This window comes from Balaenoptera musculus, chromosome 9, assembly GCF_009873245.2.
Source record: "Balaenoptera musculus isolate JJ_BM4_2016_0621 chromosome 9, mBalMus1.pri.v3, whole genome shotgun sequence".
Taxonomy (NCBI): Eukaryota; Metazoa; Chordata; class Mammalia; order Artiodactyla; family Balaenopteridae; genus Balaenoptera; species Balaenoptera musculus.
This window is the reverse complement of record NC_045793.1, coordinates 87,943,621-87,963,134: the sequence shown is the minus strand read 5'-3', so window position 1 is coordinate 87,963,134 and position 19,514 is coordinate 87,943,621. Positions and strand designations below refer to the sequence as shown.

At 37.4% G+C, this 19,514-nt stretch overlaps 1 protein-coding gene across 3 annotated transcripts in view; it reads left to right on the top strand.

The window, feature by feature from the left end:
- The window catches only part of RELN (reelin), a 531,612-nt gene that overhangs the window by 494,269 nt on the left and 17,829 nt on the right, over window positions 1–19,514 (top strand). For all 3 annotated transcript variants that reach the window (XM_036863169.1, XM_036863168.1, XM_036863166.1), the window contains exons 49-57: window positions 1,195–1,388; window positions 5,238–5,494; window positions 8,641–8,795; window positions 9,832–10,046; window positions 12,346–12,523; window positions 13,220–13,395; window positions 13,544–13,650; window positions 15,051–15,293; window positions 15,937–16,112. In XM_036863169.1, the coding sequence (XP_036719064.1) occupies window positions 1,195–1,388; window positions 5,238–5,494; window positions 8,641–8,795; window positions 9,832–10,046; window positions 12,346–12,523; window positions 13,220–13,395; window positions 13,544–13,650; window positions 15,051–15,293; window positions 15,937–16,112 (1,701 nt within the window). The remainder of the gene's footprint in view (window positions 1–1,194; window positions 1,389–5,237; window positions 5,495–8,640; window positions 8,796–9,831; window positions 10,047–12,345; window positions 12,524–13,219; window positions 13,396–13,543; window positions 13,651–15,050; window positions 15,294–15,936; window positions 16,113–19,514) is intronic.

Here is a 19,514-nt window from a genome sequence, read left to right as displayed (position 1 = left end):
GTCAGCACAGGCATATTTAAGTACACATTTAAAAAGGACTTAAATGAATTTCCACCCTGGGATAGAGAGCTTGCACAATGTGTGAGGGTCTTCCACCTGAATGATGCTCTAATTGAAAATTCCTGAGCTTGCAACAGAGTTGGGATTTAGGGAGCCAAAAATCTGGAAAATGAGCTTCAGTTTCCAGAATTTATTAACAATAATTAATCCCTTATGTAAATTATCCAAGAAAGAGTAATTGTTAGTAATTACTAGACATGTGTATTTATAGCAGATTATTTTGTGAATGATAGCAGCAATGTTAGAAAATTGCTTTGAGAAATTTTATAGTCATTATGCATTGCTGCCCAAGATGACTTGTTTAAAAGTAGAATTTCTCCAATACTATAATTAAATACCCTTTACAGGCAATTTAATTTTTAAAAATTACAAATTCACTCTCAGTTCTTTACTGCCCTACCACGTCCTACCTTAGAGTTTACGTTTGCGCCAATGAAGTATACTAGTATTTTAGCCCAAGAGTAGCAAGAGGACATACATTATGTTGGATTTTTATAATCATCAACAGTGATTAAGAATGCAGTGTTCACAGTACTCCTCCTAGCTTAGATGAAACTCTAAGAGGCCTAGTTTTCTTCATAGGTTCAACTAAGAAATGACTATGTTAATGAATTAATACAGAAAACATTAAAATCAACTATAAAAGTTTAAAAAGCTTACAACTAATATCGCTAATTATAATTAAGTTGTATTACATTTTTGGACATCAGTTTTAAATTTCATATTAAAATAGTCATCTCAGTGTACTATTTTGTTAATAGCCGATGCCTTTTTAAAAATCTAAAAGATACCTATAAATAGCTAGAAATAATTTAATAAAAATACAGAATAGTTACTTTAATTTCAGCTCTCCTATTGCTTAGAAGAAAATAGAAGAGAATCTCTTTAGAATACATTGCCCTTTGTAAGTAAATTCTAATACTGACATTTCAAAGTTCAGCATATATTTGCTGTGTACCTACTGTGTGCTAAAGGCCATACTAGGAGTTAGTATAATAGGAGAGATAAGAAAATCAGTACTGCAATACTGTGTGGCTTGTATTGCGAAAGAAAGGATGGAAGCCAGAGAATACCTAGAACGTGTAATGACGGTTCCGTATCACCGTGTTGTTGCATTCCGCTTCTTTTCCTTAGGGTTGCAGTCGGCTGTTGGTCACAGTGGATCTAAACCTCACTAATTCTGAGTTTATCCAGTTTTACTTCATGTATGGATGCCTGATCACACCAAACAACCGTAACCAAGGTGTTCTCTTGGAATATTCTGTCAATGGAGGCATTACCTGGAACCTGCTAATGGAAATCTTCTATGACCAGTACAGTAAACCTGGGTTTGTATTCTATTTTATCTCTTATAACTAGTGTGTTGAGCAAAGATGCTTGGTAAGGCCTGCCAGCAATCCATCACAGGGACCACAGGGGACCTGGACCACACTCACCAGTAGAGGATGCCTCTGAGACCAACACGAAGACAAGGTTTCTGAGCTAGATAAGCAGCTGGTTTGGGGTTTTTATTACAAAAAAAGCTAGTTTGTGAATCCGCAAATAAGATAAAATACACAATCACAATGCCAGTAATGAATAGACCCACTGTAAAAGCTCATATAAATTAATGAATATATGATAATTAATTTCAACAGCATTTTGGGAAAGTGGAAACAGAAAACTAATTTATTTGTTTGTTTATATAGTGTTCACTCCATTTTAGAGAATTGGGGGCTAGAAAGTAAACACAAAATGTAAATATCCTTAAGAAGCCTAGAGTCTGTTTTTAAATTCCTTATTGAAAAACCCTGAAGAAACACAATGTATGGGTCATTTTTAAGAATATACTCTTGAAGGGCAAAAAACAATTGTGGCTGATTAGAAAAGTCCAAAGGTTGTTAAAAAGGAAAAGAGCATATTTATTAAAGTAGGAGGAGGAGAATAGGGAAGAGGAAGGTGATATAGGAGAGAAAGAGAGAAGGAGAGAAGGTTGGAGGAGAGCAGAGCAGAGGGGAGGGTAGGAGAAAGGAGGGGAGGGTAGGAGAAAGGAGGGGAGGGGAAGAGTGATTGCAGCCCAGTCAAGAAACAGAATAAATAAAAGGAGAAACATAGATAATCCCTCAGTGCATGGCAAACCAGGTACAAGCTAAAAATTATGTAAAATAAAAACAATCAAGAATCTTGTAAATGATAATTTAAATTCAACGTATCAGTCAAGAATATGTTCAGCTGTGAATTACAGAAAACCTAAAATAACTTAAAAGGTGTTTTTTCCTCTTTTATGTAAGTTAGACCCAGAAGGAAGTAACCCAGAGCTGCTACAGCGGCTCCACCAGGACCAGAGACCCAGGTTCCTTCTACCTGGTACTTCTGCCACACTCAATGCTTGACCTGCATCTCATGGTCTGAGAGGACCCACATTCCAGCCTGCAGGCAGGAGGATGGGGCAAGAGCAGTGTGCTGTCTTCTCTTTAAGGACACTTCCTAACAGTTGTCCACACTTCCTTTCACATTCTAATAGCCAGAACTTAGTCACAGAGACACACCCAGATGCAAGGCAGTCTGGACATGGTGTCTTTATTCTGGGTGATTATTCGCCTCTCTAAAAAGATAGGCTGCTAATATGAAGGAAGAATGGGGAATATGACAATTGAGGAAATGCCAGCAGTCTCTGCCATAAGCAAAAGTTTTAAATACTGCACTTGCATTAAAGTTGGACACCAATAAAGGATTCCAGATAGAAACTAAGCAGTACACAGTGTAATAGTGCAAAAAAATGTACTCACCTATTAGTAGGAGATAGTAGGCAAGGCAAGTAAACTGTTTATGGAGAAAGTTATAATGACTCTCACATATGAGTTCCTGAACACTTTAACAGCATAATATACAGGGAGAAGGAAGTTATGTTTCTGTAGGGTAAAAGCATAACTGTCTAATCCACTTTAGTTCTCTGAAGGAGAGACAAATTCACCAAGGTAGGAACAGTGGTCATGATTTATTTACACTTTTCAGCAGCCTTGGATAAATTTCCACTCCAAAGGTTTTTAAAATGTGGTCAAGGATTTATCAGGAAAGAGAAATGAAGATAAAAGATTGTTGCTCTGGGTAAAGAAGTGTGATTGTGTGTCCCTCCAGGAATGGATAGATTTCTGATGTTATTTAATACTTTTAAAAATGTTAATTGAACATGCCAATTCAAAGGAGAAAAATTATAGAAAGATCTTACAAGGTGAGCATACAAAAAAAGAGGGAAGGGAGGGGCACAGGTGAGCTTCAAAACTGAGATGCATGAGGAAATGAACTTTGGAAAAGATTATTTACCTAAAGACTCACGGTCTCCAAACTGCCAGTTACTACACAGGTGAGGGTCTGGGATTCACAATCTACACTTCCCTTCCCTAAGACCAAGATCCATTGAGTTATCATGGCCCAAAAGGTGCACAAAATGAGGGACATAATCAAAAAAAGTATTTAAGGGACTTTGCTGGTGGTCCAGTGGCTAAGACTCTGCACTCCCAGTACAGGGGACCCAGGTTCGATCCCTGGTCAGGGAACTAGATCCCACATGCCATAACTAAGAGTCCACATGCCAGGGCTTCCCCAGTGGCGCAGTGGTTGAGAATCTGCCTGCTAATGCAGGGGACACGGGTTCGAGCCCTGGTCTGGGAAGATCCCACATGCGGCGGAGCAACTAGGCCCGTGAGCCACAACTACTGAGCCTGCGCGTCTGGAGCCTGTGCTCCGCAACAAGAGAGGCCGCGATAGTGAGAGGCCCGCGCACCGCGATGAAGAGTGGCCCCCGCTTGCCGCAACTAGAGAAAGCCCTCGCACAGAAACAAAGGCCCAACACAGCCAAAAATAAATAAATAAATAAATAAATAAATAAATAAATAAATAACAAATGTTCAAGTACAATTGGTGTCAAAAAAAAGAGTCCACATGCCGCAACTAAAGATCCTGCATGCCGTGACTAAGACCCAGAGCAGCCAAATAAATAAAATAAATAAATAAATATTTTTTAAAAAGTATTTAAAATCCAAGTACTGGAAATCCAACTGATAACATCCTAGCCTTGAATGGATTTTGATTGCTCCTCATCTGGAATACTTCCTACTCTTCTGGTCATTATACTTCAAGGAAGACATCAAAGAGAGAAGAAGAAGGGAACATAAAATCAACAAGGAGATAGTATGTAGGCAAAACTAAAATAACAAAACCTCTTCCATGTGAAAGACGAAAACCCAGGGGTCATATTGAAGCCCTCAGCTTAAGGGGTCTTCCCAGGATGAACTGCAGTGCTAACACGAAGAGGCAGCCCTGGAATGTAAAGGGAGGTAGATTAGCATGGATAAAAAGATGAGACTTTATGGGAGAGTAAACCTCAGGAAATTATTTTCCCCAACAGACTTTGTGAGTTGTGAATATCATTTCGAAGGGGTTTGATATCTTCCTGGGGTTTAAATGCATCATTGTGATTAAGGGGTGTTTCCGACCTTATTTGTAGCTGGTTAAGATTCATGTTGGAGGCTGGAGCCATGTGTTTCCATGTCTGTCTTTGGTGACTGAGTCAGGGGCAGCCTGCTCGGCTTGTTAGCCCATCGTTCTCACTCAGCATTTCTAAGTATAATGTTTTCAATAAAGCATAAAGTCGATGTCAAACCAGGCAAGTGATGAAGTCATTACATACATCCTGGTACTCTCAGGCTGAGAACCCAAATGTCCTGCCACAATCTAGTGTACAAATTCCAAGCAAATTTCTGGTACATATGGGAGTGGAATAAAATCAAGGTGGCAGGGGAAGGAAACAGATGAAACCAACCCCTGAGTGGCAGAAAAAAAAGTCAGCATTGGTTTATGTCTACCAAAGTGCATATACCCTATGCTTACCGATCTGGAGGGTCTCTAGGCAAGCAGAAAACTGTAGGGTCCCTCTCAGGCCTGCCCAGGGACAGTTAGAGCAAGGGGGTAGTTCCAGGATGCTTGAATTTGTTCACATTCTGTTTCCCCAACTTAGTGATTTGTGAGACTTTGTAAAATTAAGACAGTTTATCGTGGTTTTAAAAAACTATTTTAGCTAACATCCTCTCTTCATCTTCCATGTGACATGGAATATCTTATCTCTGGTTGCACATCCCTTCCTTGCATGAGACATTTGACAAGACTTTCCCCCCCACCCCAACCATCATTTTCTTCAGATTCGTGAACATCCTTCTCCCCTCTGATGCTAAAGAGATTGCTACTCGTTTCCGCTGGTGGCAGCCGAGACACGACGGCCTGGACCAGAACGACTGGGCCATTGACAACGTCCTCATCTCAGGGTCTGCCGACCAGAGGACCGTCATGCTGGACACCTTCAGCAGCGCCCCAGTGCCCCAGCACGAGCGTTCACCCTCGGACGCTGGCCCTGTGGGAAGAATTGCTTTCGACATGTTTATGGAGGACAAAACTGCAGGTGAATTTTTCACTGATGCTAAATGAAAATCCATTTGGGTCTTTTCCAAAAAGTGGAATGTGGAACCTTTTACAGATTCTCAAGTGGTACAGAAATAGTGAAAAGGGTGTCACCCTTTTGCTTCTCTCAACCTTCCTGGTTTACATTGTAACTAAATCTTTTCTTTCGGTCAAGCCAGCAAGTTTGTTTTAATAAATAGCATTCAATAATTTTATTAACAGGGTAATTTTCTTTTTAAAAATTTTCATTTCTACGTTTCTTGTTTTTTATTTTGCTTAGAAAGCCAACATTTTCTGGACATTTGTTTTATTCTCCAAGGACAAGTGTTTTGTTTTGCTGCATGTCAGACGCGTTTGTGGTGGTATTTCATGTTTTCAGAAGTGTCCAAGGTCATGCTTGTTATTCTTCATTCCTGATAGGAGTATCACAGTGTCCCAGTGAACTGTCAAGGATCTCTCCATGCTGTTCTTATTTTTAACGACTTCTTTTCATTTCGCGACACTATTCTGGTCACCTTTTTTTAAGTGGTGTCATATATTAAGGATATGGCTTTGTCATGCCACATACTGGGTTATACTACATAAAACGTGGTATCTTCAGGTGAAGTAGTGATGTTTAATTACACATATCGTATCAACACTGCAAGTGCTATCGAATAGATATACTGTACCATTATAGATTCATCAGACAGTGGGACTGTGCCATATCCAACTCTGCACTAGCCTCTTGCATAGAAAGGACAATCTGGTTGTATTTTACAATAATAAGACTGATAAGAACCTTCTGGAGGAATGAAATCTATGCTGAAGACAGTTGAAATGTGAGGAATTTTAATAACTTAAAATACTTAATTATTAATTATTAGTGTTTTATTTTAAAAGCAACACATGTTCAAAGTGTGAAATTAAGAAAATACAGAAAATCATGAAGATGAAAATGAAAATCACCCAGAGGATAGCCATCATCAATATTTTGATATTTTTCTTAGAGTCTTTTTTTTCTATGCCTCTATATAATCATATTTTTAACAAAATTATAATCTTAAATTATACATATTTATAGCCTGCTTTTTTCATTTAGAATTAAATCCTTACCATTTCCTCTTGTCCTTAAGTATCTTTGAAAATATAATTTTAATAGCTGTATAGTATTCTGTTATAATTTTTATCATTTTAACATTGAATATTTAGATTAATTATTCTTATTAATTCATTTATTAGTATTTCACATGGCACAGTGGTATAACTGCAGATATTTAATAAAAATCACCCTTTTAAATAGAAAAAGCTTAAAATGTTCTTCACCACTACCACGTGGTCTTACTCTTTCAAGGTTATTGAGAAGACTTACATAGATCTGATTCAGAACTTTGCTAAAGTACTCATTTATTTTTCCCTATGTAATGGTTTACATAAGTGAGTTTATGATCAGACAATAATTGAAGTACAACTTCTGTACGAATAAAAGCAAATAGGTATTTTTCAAGTACCTAAAATAGTGATTTTTACTTTAGACTAATTTGTGATGTACAATTAAGCTCCTGCTTGTCTTGCAAAGACAGTGCTCCTAGAAAGTGTAATATCTACTTATGTAAGTAGTTTATGATATTGTGGAAGAGATTGGTGTTAGCTGATTAACGTAAGCCCTTTTTCATCAGGATTGCAGAGTTCTAGCATAAAATAAAATATGTACCCCAGAATAAACTCAGGGTATTCTTATTGGAATTCAAATTTCTGTGCCTTTTGATTCTTGAGTCCTGTATCTGTACTGTAGGACTAAATGTAGCTCCAAATCCCATGGAATGAAAACTTAACAGATAATGGCATTGTGGTAGCCATTTGAGTCCTGGAGATAAACTGCTTGTTCTACAGACATATGTTATGCTCAGACAAAATCAAAAAGACACAACACTAGTAAAGGCTCAATTCCAATTAAATTGTTTGGTCTCTTCTCTGACTCTTCTGAGGCCAGCTAACTCTGTGATTTGCACAGTAACCCAAGCCTCCAGTTGCACCCATTCATCTTCACTGTGAATGCTGGAGCTAACCAGGAAACTGCCAGAGAAACGTTGGACCTATGAAATCAAAGTGTATCATGAATTAGATGAAATTTACAGATATGTTTAATTTCTAACCTTTCTGGGATAAAATCATTATGTTAAAACACCTCTTCTGAAAGGGAAAGGGAACTGTGACGGACACAAATGTGTGCACACGCGCACACACGTGTGTGTGTGTGTGTGTGTGTGTGTGAGAGAGAGGGACAATAGGATTATTCTGCACTGATCAGATCATAACCTTGCTGCTTAAATTTTCCTTAGACTTCTAGAAGCTTTTTTAAAAAAATCACTTTATTGAGGTGTAATTGATGTACAAAAAGCTTTAGATATTTAATGCATACAATTTGATGAGTTTGGAGATAAGTGTTCACCCATGAAACCGTCACCACAATAAAGGCCATAATTTATCAATCACCTCCAAAAGTTTCCTCCTGCCCCCCCTCTTTTTTAATATTGATTTTTCTGTTATGGTAAGAGCACTTAACATTAAGATCTCTCGTAGCAAATTTTTAAGTATGAAATGCAGAATTGTTAACTATAGGCCCCATGTTGTACAGTAGATCTCCTGAACTTATTCGCCTTGCATTACTGAAACTTTGTGCCCTTTGACTGACAAGTCCACATTTCCCCTTCCACTATTCTACTCTCTGGTTCTATGAGTTTTACTATTACAATTTTTTTAATTGCCCAGAAGATACTACCAAAATTTGAGTAGAAATAGCTAACTCACTTGGCTATCATGTTAATAAAAATCTTCCTCCTTCTTTAGATTCTGCCTAAAAAGTTAAACACCTGTCAGAAAAAGAAATGGGTATACATTTTCCTTTGCTTTTCATCTGTAACACATACAATACACTCTTTCTTTCTAAATGTAGACTTCGCTAGTATTGGATACTTGATATATCTCAATCTCTCAGTATCCATGTTCCTAAAACGATGTGCTTACATTGGTGTTGTGTCTATGGGTGGTATGTAATAAGAGAGATTTCTACTTAAAATAATTCTAGATCTTGCCTAAAGTGAAAATTTGTTTCGAAGTATTTTTGTCATAAATCTGTCATAAAATTTTTGTTTTTCTTTTTTTAAGTAAATGAGCACTGGCTATTCCATGATGATTGTACAGTAGAAAGATTCTGTGACTCCCCTGATGGTGTCATGATTTGTGGTAGTCACGATGGAAGAGAAGTGTATGCAGTGACCCATGACCTGACCCCCACTGAAGGCTGGATCATGCAATTCAAGGTGAAAATGTGGTGACCTCAATTACATAAATAGCCATACACCAGCAATATAAAAATGAAAAAAATTGTGGAGACAACGATCATACAATATTTTACTGACTTGATACATACTTTGAAAAATGAAATTTAATATTAAGATAATATATCAATACATCCCAACTGTATATAACTTAATGATTAAAAGTATTTTATTTTTGAACTATTTCAAGATGAAACTTACATAAGAGTAAATGTGTTTCTGTCTGGGATTAAATACTGATAGAGTAAAATATTGCTAAATAAAATGTAGGATACTGATTTCAGTTCCCTGAGTTTAAATCATTATATGATTTAGGCAATTTTTTTCCTTTAAGAGAAGATTAAAGCTATTGCGGTTATACCTACTTTTTTTTTTATACCTACGTTCTTTACAAAAGCATTTCAGTGTTTCTGGAGAAAAAAAATTATAGAAAACAAAGGCATGATTAGCATTAATGCCAACAGCAATTTTGGCCAAGATTTTATTTCAATCAATTTATTCTGTCTACCTCAATCCCACTGTATTAGCAGTTGCATTATGGGGTTAGGGTTGAAAGTACCTTCTGTAATTACTTCATTGCATCTTACTTGTAGTTGAAAGTGATTTATTGAGAGTCATAAATTGTATAACAAAACAGTAAACTTGGTAAAGCTGTTAGTAATCCTTCTTGGTCGAGCATTCTGCCAAACAGAAGTGCCGGACCATTAGCACAACAAACAACAATTTGTAAGAGTAGACCCAGGCCTACCAAGGCAATCAGCTAGCCATGGCAGAAGCACAGATTTCAGCTTCTCTCCAAACTCCCTGCACAATATATGTGGCACTTTCTATAATTTGTCACCTTGGGCAACCATGTCAACTCCGCCGTCTATCAGCAGAGCAAATAATGAACCTGAAAATACAGGACAGATGTGGTTGTCTGTCAAGTGATCAGCAACTTTCTTGCTACCAAGTCTTTAGAGCAGAAACATGTAATATGGTTTTAATACCTTAATAATCTTGTATTTCCGTTTGTTAGATCTCTGTTGGATGTAAAGTATCGGAAAAAGTCACCCAGAATCAAATTCACGTGCAGTACTCTACTGACTTTGGTGTGAGCTGGAATTATCTGGTCCCTCAGTGCTTACCTGCAGACCCAAAATGCTCTGGAAGTGTTTCTCAACCATCTGTATTCTTTCCAACTAAAGGGTGGAAAAGGATCACCTACCCACTTCCTGAAAGTTTAGTCGGAAAGTAAGTAGAAAATTAAAATAAAGCCTAGTTCTAAGCACTAGAAGTAGGTTTAGGGACACTGTGGTCAGCCTGAAAGTATTGTGTAATTGTGTATAAAATGCTCTCTTCCTCCCTAACTCTAAAGGTTCTCTAACTGGTGACCTCCATGATGAGCTAATTTAAGGAGACCTCAAATTGTAATCCTCAGACTTGTCAAGATAGGCCTTGACAGGCCCTTCCATTTTCCATACCTCAGTGTCTGAAAATGGGGACAGAGCAATAGTGATGGCCTTGGATCCAGTTGAAAACATGTATGCTACCTTATGGACCTTGTAAATTGTGGTCCACTGTACATCATACGCTTTCCACATTACTGCCTTGTCAATCCATGATAGACAGAGCCAAGAACAAAACGTAACTCATCATGCTATTTGTACAAATCCTAACTCTTCATGCTATTTGTACAAATGTAGTTTGTAGGTAGGTTTCATTTTTTTCTTACCAAAGCATTATGTTCTGCACCTGCAGTGGAAAGCAATTAGCCTGGAGCAGTAGTGAGCCAAGATGATTAAACTGTTTTTTGAAAAGTATGTGGATAAGTTAATTTAGGCAATTACAAAAAATTTCCAAAGATGCCACATGCTGCAACTAAGACCTGGTGCAGCCAAATAAATAAATAAATATATATTTTTTAAAAATTTCCCTTCAACTATAAAATTAGGGGAAAAATACATTAAAGAAGATGACAGGTATACTTCCACCATATGAATCACAGTTTCTGGCTAAATGAAGAACCTTCTTGTGAAACGACTTAGGATATATGACCAGAACATATAGAGTCTTTGAATAAGGTGCTTACACATGGCAAAAAAAAAAAAAAAAAAAGTCCCTTAGAGATCATTTATTACATGACCACTCACAGTTTTCTGCTACAAATCTAAAGGGCTTAGTCAATTAACATGCTAGAAAACAATCAGGATACTTTCAGCTGCAGGTAACAGAAAACTCCATTCAAATTAAAATTAAATTTGGCTCAATTGAAGATGAAACCTACTGTATCTATAACGAAAAAAACCCAAAGATAAGTGGACTCTAGGATTGGTTGATTGACAAGCTCAACAGTGTCTTCAAGGCCATTGTTATTTCTTACTCTCTTACTCTTACTCTTCGCTCCACTGTCCGCACATGGATGTCACACTCAGTCTTCAGGCTGGTTCCCCTCGTGAACATAGATGACTTCCAGAAAGCTGGAGCACAGTGCATCCTTACCTGTGTCCAATGGGAGAGAGACAGAGAGAGAGTCGCTTTTCTTTCTAACAGAGCTGGAGCAAGTGCCTCCTTGCATCCCGTTGGTACAAATTAGTTCAAGAATGCCCGTTCCTGGCTCCGTCAACAGTGAGGGGCATTATATTACAGCGATTATCTCATATGACTCATCTGGGCTGAGATGTATGCTGGGGAGCCACCACAACCTCATTTCCTCGTTTCCCCCTCCTGTCTTCACTCTCTTTTTTATAATGAGGTATAATTTACATTCAGTAAAATGAACACATTTTAATTGTTCCTCACAGTGAGTTCTTCCCATTGTATAACCCGTGTAACCACCACATGAAACAAGATACAGAGCATTCACATTGTCCCAGAATGTTCCCTCATGCACTGTGAACTCTTTCCACCAAAATAGGGTGGCGTATTTTAATATAAGGTTAATTATGAGGCTTGTATTTTCCCCAGAAGACAGAGAAGTGCAATGATGAAATTGAAATCTCAGGGAAATTTTCCTTTAATATATAACCCTTTCAAAATTGTTTTCTAATTAGCACAGTTACTCTGGGAATATTCATTATCTTTGGGGAATTCAGAAGTTGCTGTTTCCCAACCACCTGAGGGCCGTGTGTATGCTGACAAGGCTCTATCAAAGGATTGATTCACCTTCTGTACAATTTCAGGAATACGATTAATGAATCGAAATTGTTTCGCAGCCACAGGACTCCAGTTCATAAGCCACCTGATTTATGATAGTTACGGATTTGCATTTTTAAATGTTCCTTTTGCTTGAAATAGAGATTCCACTGTGGTTTTGGTGGGGTTTTTTTTTAACAAGTTTACTCACGTATTTTAAAATGTAAATTGAATTGGCTTTAAACTTCCATTTCTAGAAAGATAGTGGTACTCTGAAAACATCTTTTATTAACCCATTTCATCTTGTCAGAATGATTTAAATGTTTTTTCTCTTGACTACTGAATATACGCGTAGGAAAATGGACCTGAGTAAAGTTAACTTTTGTTCTTCACTCCTTTGCTTTTGTGTTGCCAATAGTCCAGTAAGGTTTAGGTTCTATCAGAAGCACTCAGATACGCAGTGGGCAATTGACAATTTCTACCTGGGCCCTGAATGCTTGGACAACTGCAGAGGCCATGGGGACTGCTTAAAGGAACAGTGCATCTGTGACCCGGGATACTCTGGGCCAAACTGCTACTTGACTCACACTCTGAAGGTAATGTTAAAGCCCCTGAAGGAAGCATGTACTCACATTGCGGACCGTGCATCAAGAACCAACTTAAGAGTGAGACTAATAATTTATAACCACATTCTTTGGGGCCCCCAGTAAATAAATCCTTTGTATGGAAACTTTAAAAGTATGTATTAGGTTTAAGGGTTCTGGATTCCTAAATCAGTCTCCATTTGGTGGGGGGCACGTACTCCCAGAGAGAGCGAGACAATCAATCAGGGAATATTGGGGGGAAAAGTGCTAAAACACCTGTTTTATTTTGTCTTACTCCTTTAAATTTTCAATTCTTGTTCATGTTTCATAGAATCATAATACAGTACAAAAGTATTTTTATATAATACATAAATAAATAAGTATATTTTGAGAGTACATGCTTAAGTAACGTTTTACCAGTAGGAGTATTACTATACTCAACTTTACAATTGTTTTATTTTAAGATTCTAGATTTTAAATTCCAATTATTAAACATTATTTAACCAGTTTAAATGATCTTCAATATATGATGGAAAAGAATACTGTGGATGTGTCCTGTTGGGTTTCTTTTAATATCTTTTGGAAAAGCATTTGAAATCAGCTCTAATTTTTTTCAAGTCCAAGATGTAATTCTGTATTGTCTTAACTATTCCATAATTATTCTTTAAAATTGTTATTTTTAAACACATGCCACTTAATTTTTTCCAGACTTTCCTGAAGGAACGCTTTGACAGTGAAGAAATCAAGCCTGATTTATGGATGTCCTTGGAAGGTGGAAGTACTTGTACTGAGTGTGGGATTCTTGCAGAGGACACTGCACTCTATTTCGGGGGATCCACAGTGAGACAAGCTATTACCCAAGATTTAGATCTCAGAGGGGCAAAGTAAGTCAAATTTTTGTTATTTTTGTCACAACTTAGCAAATTGGCCCACAAACCAGAATGCATGTGTGGAAGAAGCTGTTATCCAGGACTTGAGTAGACGATTTGTTCTAATTAACTGTTCTGACAGATAATATGTGCTTGCATTCAGATTCCTGCAATACTGGGGGCGCATCGGTAGTGAGAATAACATGACCTCCTGCCATCGACCCATCTGCCGGAAGGAAGGCGTGCTGTTAGACTACTCTACTGATGGAGGCACGTTTTGGGGGTGAAAGCCACGCCATGGAGCAGATTGCCACATTCCATCCAGTGCCCCTCAGCAAAGTCCCTGCAAAGCTTTGCTGACCTGGCAGTGCAAATAGTGAAAGCCACAAAGAGAAAGCTACAGACCTTAGTTGCATTACACGTTTTATATATGTGTGACTTCTGTGTTATACAAAATCTACCCAAAAAAGGGACAAGAGAGAAATCACATTAAAAAAAATAAACTCCAAACTTTATGAATAAAGAAAATAATCACTATGCTTAGCTGAAGCTTGATTATAAATGATACAATTAAGAGATAAATTTTTGCCTGGCCTTCCAAGTAAAAGATAATTTTAAAAACATTTTAGGGGCTTCCCTGGTGGCGCAGTGGTTGAGAATCTGCCTGCCAATGCAGGGGACAAGGATTCGAGCCCTGGTCTGGGAGGATCCCACATGCCACGGAGCAGCTGGGCCCGTGAGCCACAATTACTGAGCCCGCGCGTCTGGAGCTTGTGCTCCACAACAAGAGAGGCCGCGATAGTGAGAGGCCCGCGCACCGCGATGAAGAGTGGCCCCCGCTTGCCGCAACTAGAGAAAGCCCTCGCACAGAAACGAAGACCCAACACAGCCAAAAATAAATAAATTAATTAATTAATTTAAAAAAAACATTTTAAAATGTTTTAAAAAGCTTTTGTGTGAACAAGCATGTAATAAATGCTATAGAAGAGCTACAAGAAAACGTCATTAGTTGTAAAAAAGAGAGTCGATTCCTGAGTCTGTGACACACGATTTTAACAAGATTCTGTTTCATTATTTTGAAGTAGCTGAAACCAGGCCAGTAGTACCATGAGGTCTTTAGAAAATCAGCTTTGGCAGATGGGTATCATTCTTAATAACTGGCAGATAAATAGATGACCCTAAAGTATTTTAGGGTATTCAAAAAGTGTTTTCTTAAGTAATGTAAACATTCCACCTACTCTCTTATCAGCTGATGACAGAAGCTTCATATTCATCCAACAAATCACAAATTGCATAGAATTATAATAGCTATATTTAAAAATACTAGGAGTTCTTGTCCAGAAATATGCAGAACATGGGTGTTTCTCATTATTTATGAGAAATAATGCATATAGGAATCGAGAACAAAATTTTAGAAGCAGAAAGTATATAATTTTTACTTAAGTGTTTCTATTTGTGGCCAAGTATTTCTAAATACCCTTCCCCTTATATCATCAGCCTCATTTTGAAACAATGTGTGTAAGTGGGGAACACTTACATTAAAGTCAGTGAAATCAGTTCTCATTATCTGGCTGAAGATTTCTTTGGGAAATTTACAGTAACTGCAGTATACTGGTGGTTTGTGGTGTTTTTTCCAGATATGTTACTTTGTTGGTGTATTTGCTTTACAGGAATTACTTGGACTTTGCTCCATGAGATGGATTATCAGAAATACATTTCTGTCAGACACGACTACATCCTTCTCCCCGAGGATGCCCTCACCAACACAACTCGACTTCGCTGGTGGCAGCCTTTTGTGATCAGCAATGGACTTGTGGTCTCCGGGGTAGAGCGTGCTCAGTGGGCACTAGACAACATTCTGATTGGCGGAGCGGAAATCAATCCCAGTCAACTGGTCGACACTTTTGATGATGGTAAGAAACAAGACATTGAGCAATCTTTCCTGTGAGTCTTTTGTTTGCTTATGTCTTTACATGAGTTACTATATGAAAAGCCTTTAGATGAGTTCCTAGCACATATTTACTGATCAACGAATGTTAGCTATTATTTTGCCCAATAGTTTACACATCTTCAAGGTTGGCTGCTTGTTGAAATATCAACTAAGAATTTATGTTGAAATGTCAACTAAGACTTTAATAAATCTTAAAGACAATGTTTAATAAATCTTAAAGACAATCATTAAAGACAAAATGTCTTGCTCTAAGTATAATTTGAAATTTCAGTAGCCCAAAATAATTTCTGTTTCTTTAGGAATTTCTGTGCAGAGATACACATTATATTGGTTTGAAAGTATACCAGGAAAAATTTTGCAATGGTGAAAGTTACCAGTCTAGCAATTACATTTTAAAAGTTGAGTAATCATTGTTCTAGCATTTAATAATCTTTTCTAGATGCGATTTCTCATCTTGGATTTATATATTATACCAATTAAATAAGATAAAAGTCAATCTTAAAGGGTAAGTAAAGAGCTAGAGCATAGACATTCAAGTAGTTCAACACTAACCCAATTAATTCAAGAGAATAACATGCCATATTGCTTCCAATTTACCTTAACAGAAGGCACTTCCCATGAAGAAAACTGGAGTTTTTACCCTAATGCGGTGAGGACAGCAGGATTCTGTGGCAATCCATCCTTCCACCTCTACTGGCCAAATAAAAAGAAGGACAAGACTCACAATGCACTCTCCTCCAGAGAACTCATTATACAGCCAGGATACATGATGCAGTTTAAAGTAAGGGGACGCGACTCTTCCAGAGTCTGGCACTACATTTGGGGGAGGGGGTATAGAGAGAATCCTTATTTGAACAACTCCAAGGAAATGATTGATTTCATTCATTAAAAGAGACTTTATCTTGTGAGTAAAAGAAGTTATCTTTCACAAAGACCTTTGTCTTGTAGGATTATTTGAACACAGGTTAAAATCTAAGTATATTGGGACATAGCAAGAAATGTAACTGTATTGTATCTCAGATATGTAATCTTGAGTTCACTTTTCCAAACTTGGAAATAAAAAGCTCAAATAGGCACATCTGCCTATTAGTTTCTTTGTCTCTGTCCCTCTCTGTCTGTCTCTCTCCTCCATTTCTCTACCACTTTCTCTTTATGCCTATTTCATACATCAAGCCACTTTACTTCCTTATCTATCCTTTTTCATTATGTCTTTCCATTTTTCTTTTGTCTCTGACTTCCAAAAACGAACCTGTACATTAGCCCAATTGGAACTTCCCAAATCCTCAAAGATTTGAAAAGGAGTCTCACTTCTTATAAATGCATATTTTATTCATATAGAAGAATGGAAGGGAAGGCATAGGAGGTAATTAATAGACAATTAGAGAGAAAGATAAAGCAATATCAATTAATGTCTTTCTCACTGCAGAACACACTAAAAAGGGGCATTACAGAAATGCAGTTTATTACTAGATCATTTTAAAGAGACAGATCAGTTGTTCTAATACCCTTATTTAAAAAGATGTGCTACAATCACAATTAATAGTAAGAATCCTTATTAGTATAATAAAAATGTATTCACAGCTGGGAGAAGGGGAAAATGAGGACTTAATATGTATAGGGTTTCAGTTTTGCAAGATGAAAAATTCCTAGAGGTATGTTGCAAAAAAAAAAAAAAAGAAACAAATTTTCTGTTTTCCTCAGCTCTGTATTAAACTCTCCTTCAGAGACTGTAGGGTGAGGCAAGCCCCCCAAATGCTACCACTCCCTAAGGACTGTCTTTAACTTAGTGACATGAAGGACGCTCAAGGTCATGTCCAGTGTTATACCACCCCTAATTCCAAGCCACATCCCTTAAGGCTTTCCCTCTACCAGACTCACATCAGAGCATTTCTTGATTAAGTTGGTTGGGACCTCCTCTTTTGCTACCTCTATCAACCCAGAACTGAAGAGACTGAAATTTTCTTCTCTAGCCAAGTCAATTTGTTTCTTAAAAAAAAAAAAGCTTGTCCCCAGAAATTGAATGATTAAAGTGTCACTAAATCTGCATTTTTACAGTCACCATAGAATGGTTACCTGTATATGTGTGGCTGAGTTGCTTTGCTGTGCGCCTGAAACTATCACAACATTGTTAATCGGCTACACGCCAATATAAAATAAAAAGTTTAAAAAATAAAAAAATAAAGTCACCATAGACTTTCTAAACACCATATCCAACAGCTTTCAGCTTTCACCCATTCCTCATTTTTCCTTTTCTTTGTACTATTTGGCACTCTTGTCCTTGTCTTCTCCAGCTCGTGAAATTCTCTTTGCTATTGGCTTCTGGGTTCTCTGCTGCTTCTCCTCTTACCTTCCTGATATCTACGTCTGTCTCCTTTTTGGTTCCTCTTCTTCCCTCAACCTGGTAAATATCAGCATTTCTTAGTACTTCTCCCCGGCTTTCTTCTCTCTTCACAGACATTCTCACCTTTGGAAACTTCATTCATCCTCTGGCTTCAAATATCACATCTTTAAGAGCAACTCCCAGATCTGCATATCCAACCTTGACTGGCTCATCAACAGTCAATTCAGTACTTTTAATAGCCTGTGTACATTTCTACGCCTCTGTCTTACTGGCACCTCAACTCAACATGTCTTAACAGTGAACTTCATATCTTCCTGCCCCATTGCCAACTCCTCTTTCTGATTTTCCTGTTTCTCTTGATGGCACTGCCTGTTACCTATTCACTGGCTCTAAATTTTAATTTAGTCTTTGACTTTTCACTTTTCACATCTAATCAGTTACTACATCCTTTTAATTCTAATTCCCAGTGTCCCTGGCACCCGTCCCGTCTCCTCTGTTTGCGCTCTTACCACCTTTATTCTGGCCCTAATTAAATGAGTAGGCCATTGAGTAGTCCTTTGCTTTCTAATCTCTCTCCACTCCCACCTGTCTTCAACAGCACAGTCAGGTTGATCCTTACAAAGCACAGCTTTGAGCCCATCATTCCACTGCTCATTAACCCTCAATGATTCCCCACTGCCTACCAAATTAAGATCAAACACCTTTGACTACAACTCATGGTCTGTCAAACTCAACCAATCTTTCCAACCTCCTCTACCAATATTCCACATACTCTACACTTAGACCAAAACACACCGCACGCTGCACTCCAGACATGCCACAGTGCTTTCCCACCCAAATGTCTTTCTCCTGTCTCTACCTCTCAGACTCTTCCCATTCTTCAGGGGCAGTTCACGTACACTCTACCTGATGAATTCTTTTCTTTTTTTTTAATTGAAATATATTTGACATATAGCATTGTGTAAATTTAGGGTATACAACATGTTGACTTGATACATTTATATATTGTAATATGATTGCCACAATAGTGATAATTAGCACCTCTATCACGTCACACAATTATCTTTTCTTTTTGTAGTTGGAATAATTTAGATCTCCCACTTCTGGTGAACTATTTTCTAACCCACTTAGTAAGATTCAATCTCTCCTTCCTGTGAAGCACCACAGCATTTTATTTGTATGTGTTCTGGTTTCCATTTCCGCTATTGGAATATACTTTGTATTCTATCTCTGAAACCAGGGTTGTTTTATGAATAAGCGTATAGTCTGAAGTTTTTAGCATTAACCTTCCCTAGTATCAGCACTGAAATAGGACTTATTGAGTAGATGATTAGAATTTAAATTTGAATCACCAAATTTTTCTAGCATTTATGCATTATTGATGATTCAAGCATTTAATTGCACATAATATGGAATGCTTTTATTCACATGGAAATGGAAAAAGACTAGGAATAATTATTAAGTAATTAAAAATTACTATTTTTAATTACAAATAAAAATTTAATGGTAGCATCAACGAAGATAGGATATCAATGAAAATGTTTTGAACCAATGATACTTTGTTTCTTTCCTTTAATTCTCCAAATACTGCTTTCCTTTTGACCAATTTATCTTCCCCAAATTTATGATTAATATGTTATACTAATTAAGTAAATAGAAATAGTATTTTTTTAACCTTAATTCTCGTCTCCTTGCAAAATGGCATGACTTTAACAAAGCTCAAAAGAATGTATCCTCGGTGTCCTGGCAGGCTGCTCTGTAAAAGCTTCTCTGAATACTTCTTGATTACTTTTCAGAGTCATAATGAAGAGAGATGGGATTTCTAATTAATGAGAGGTATTA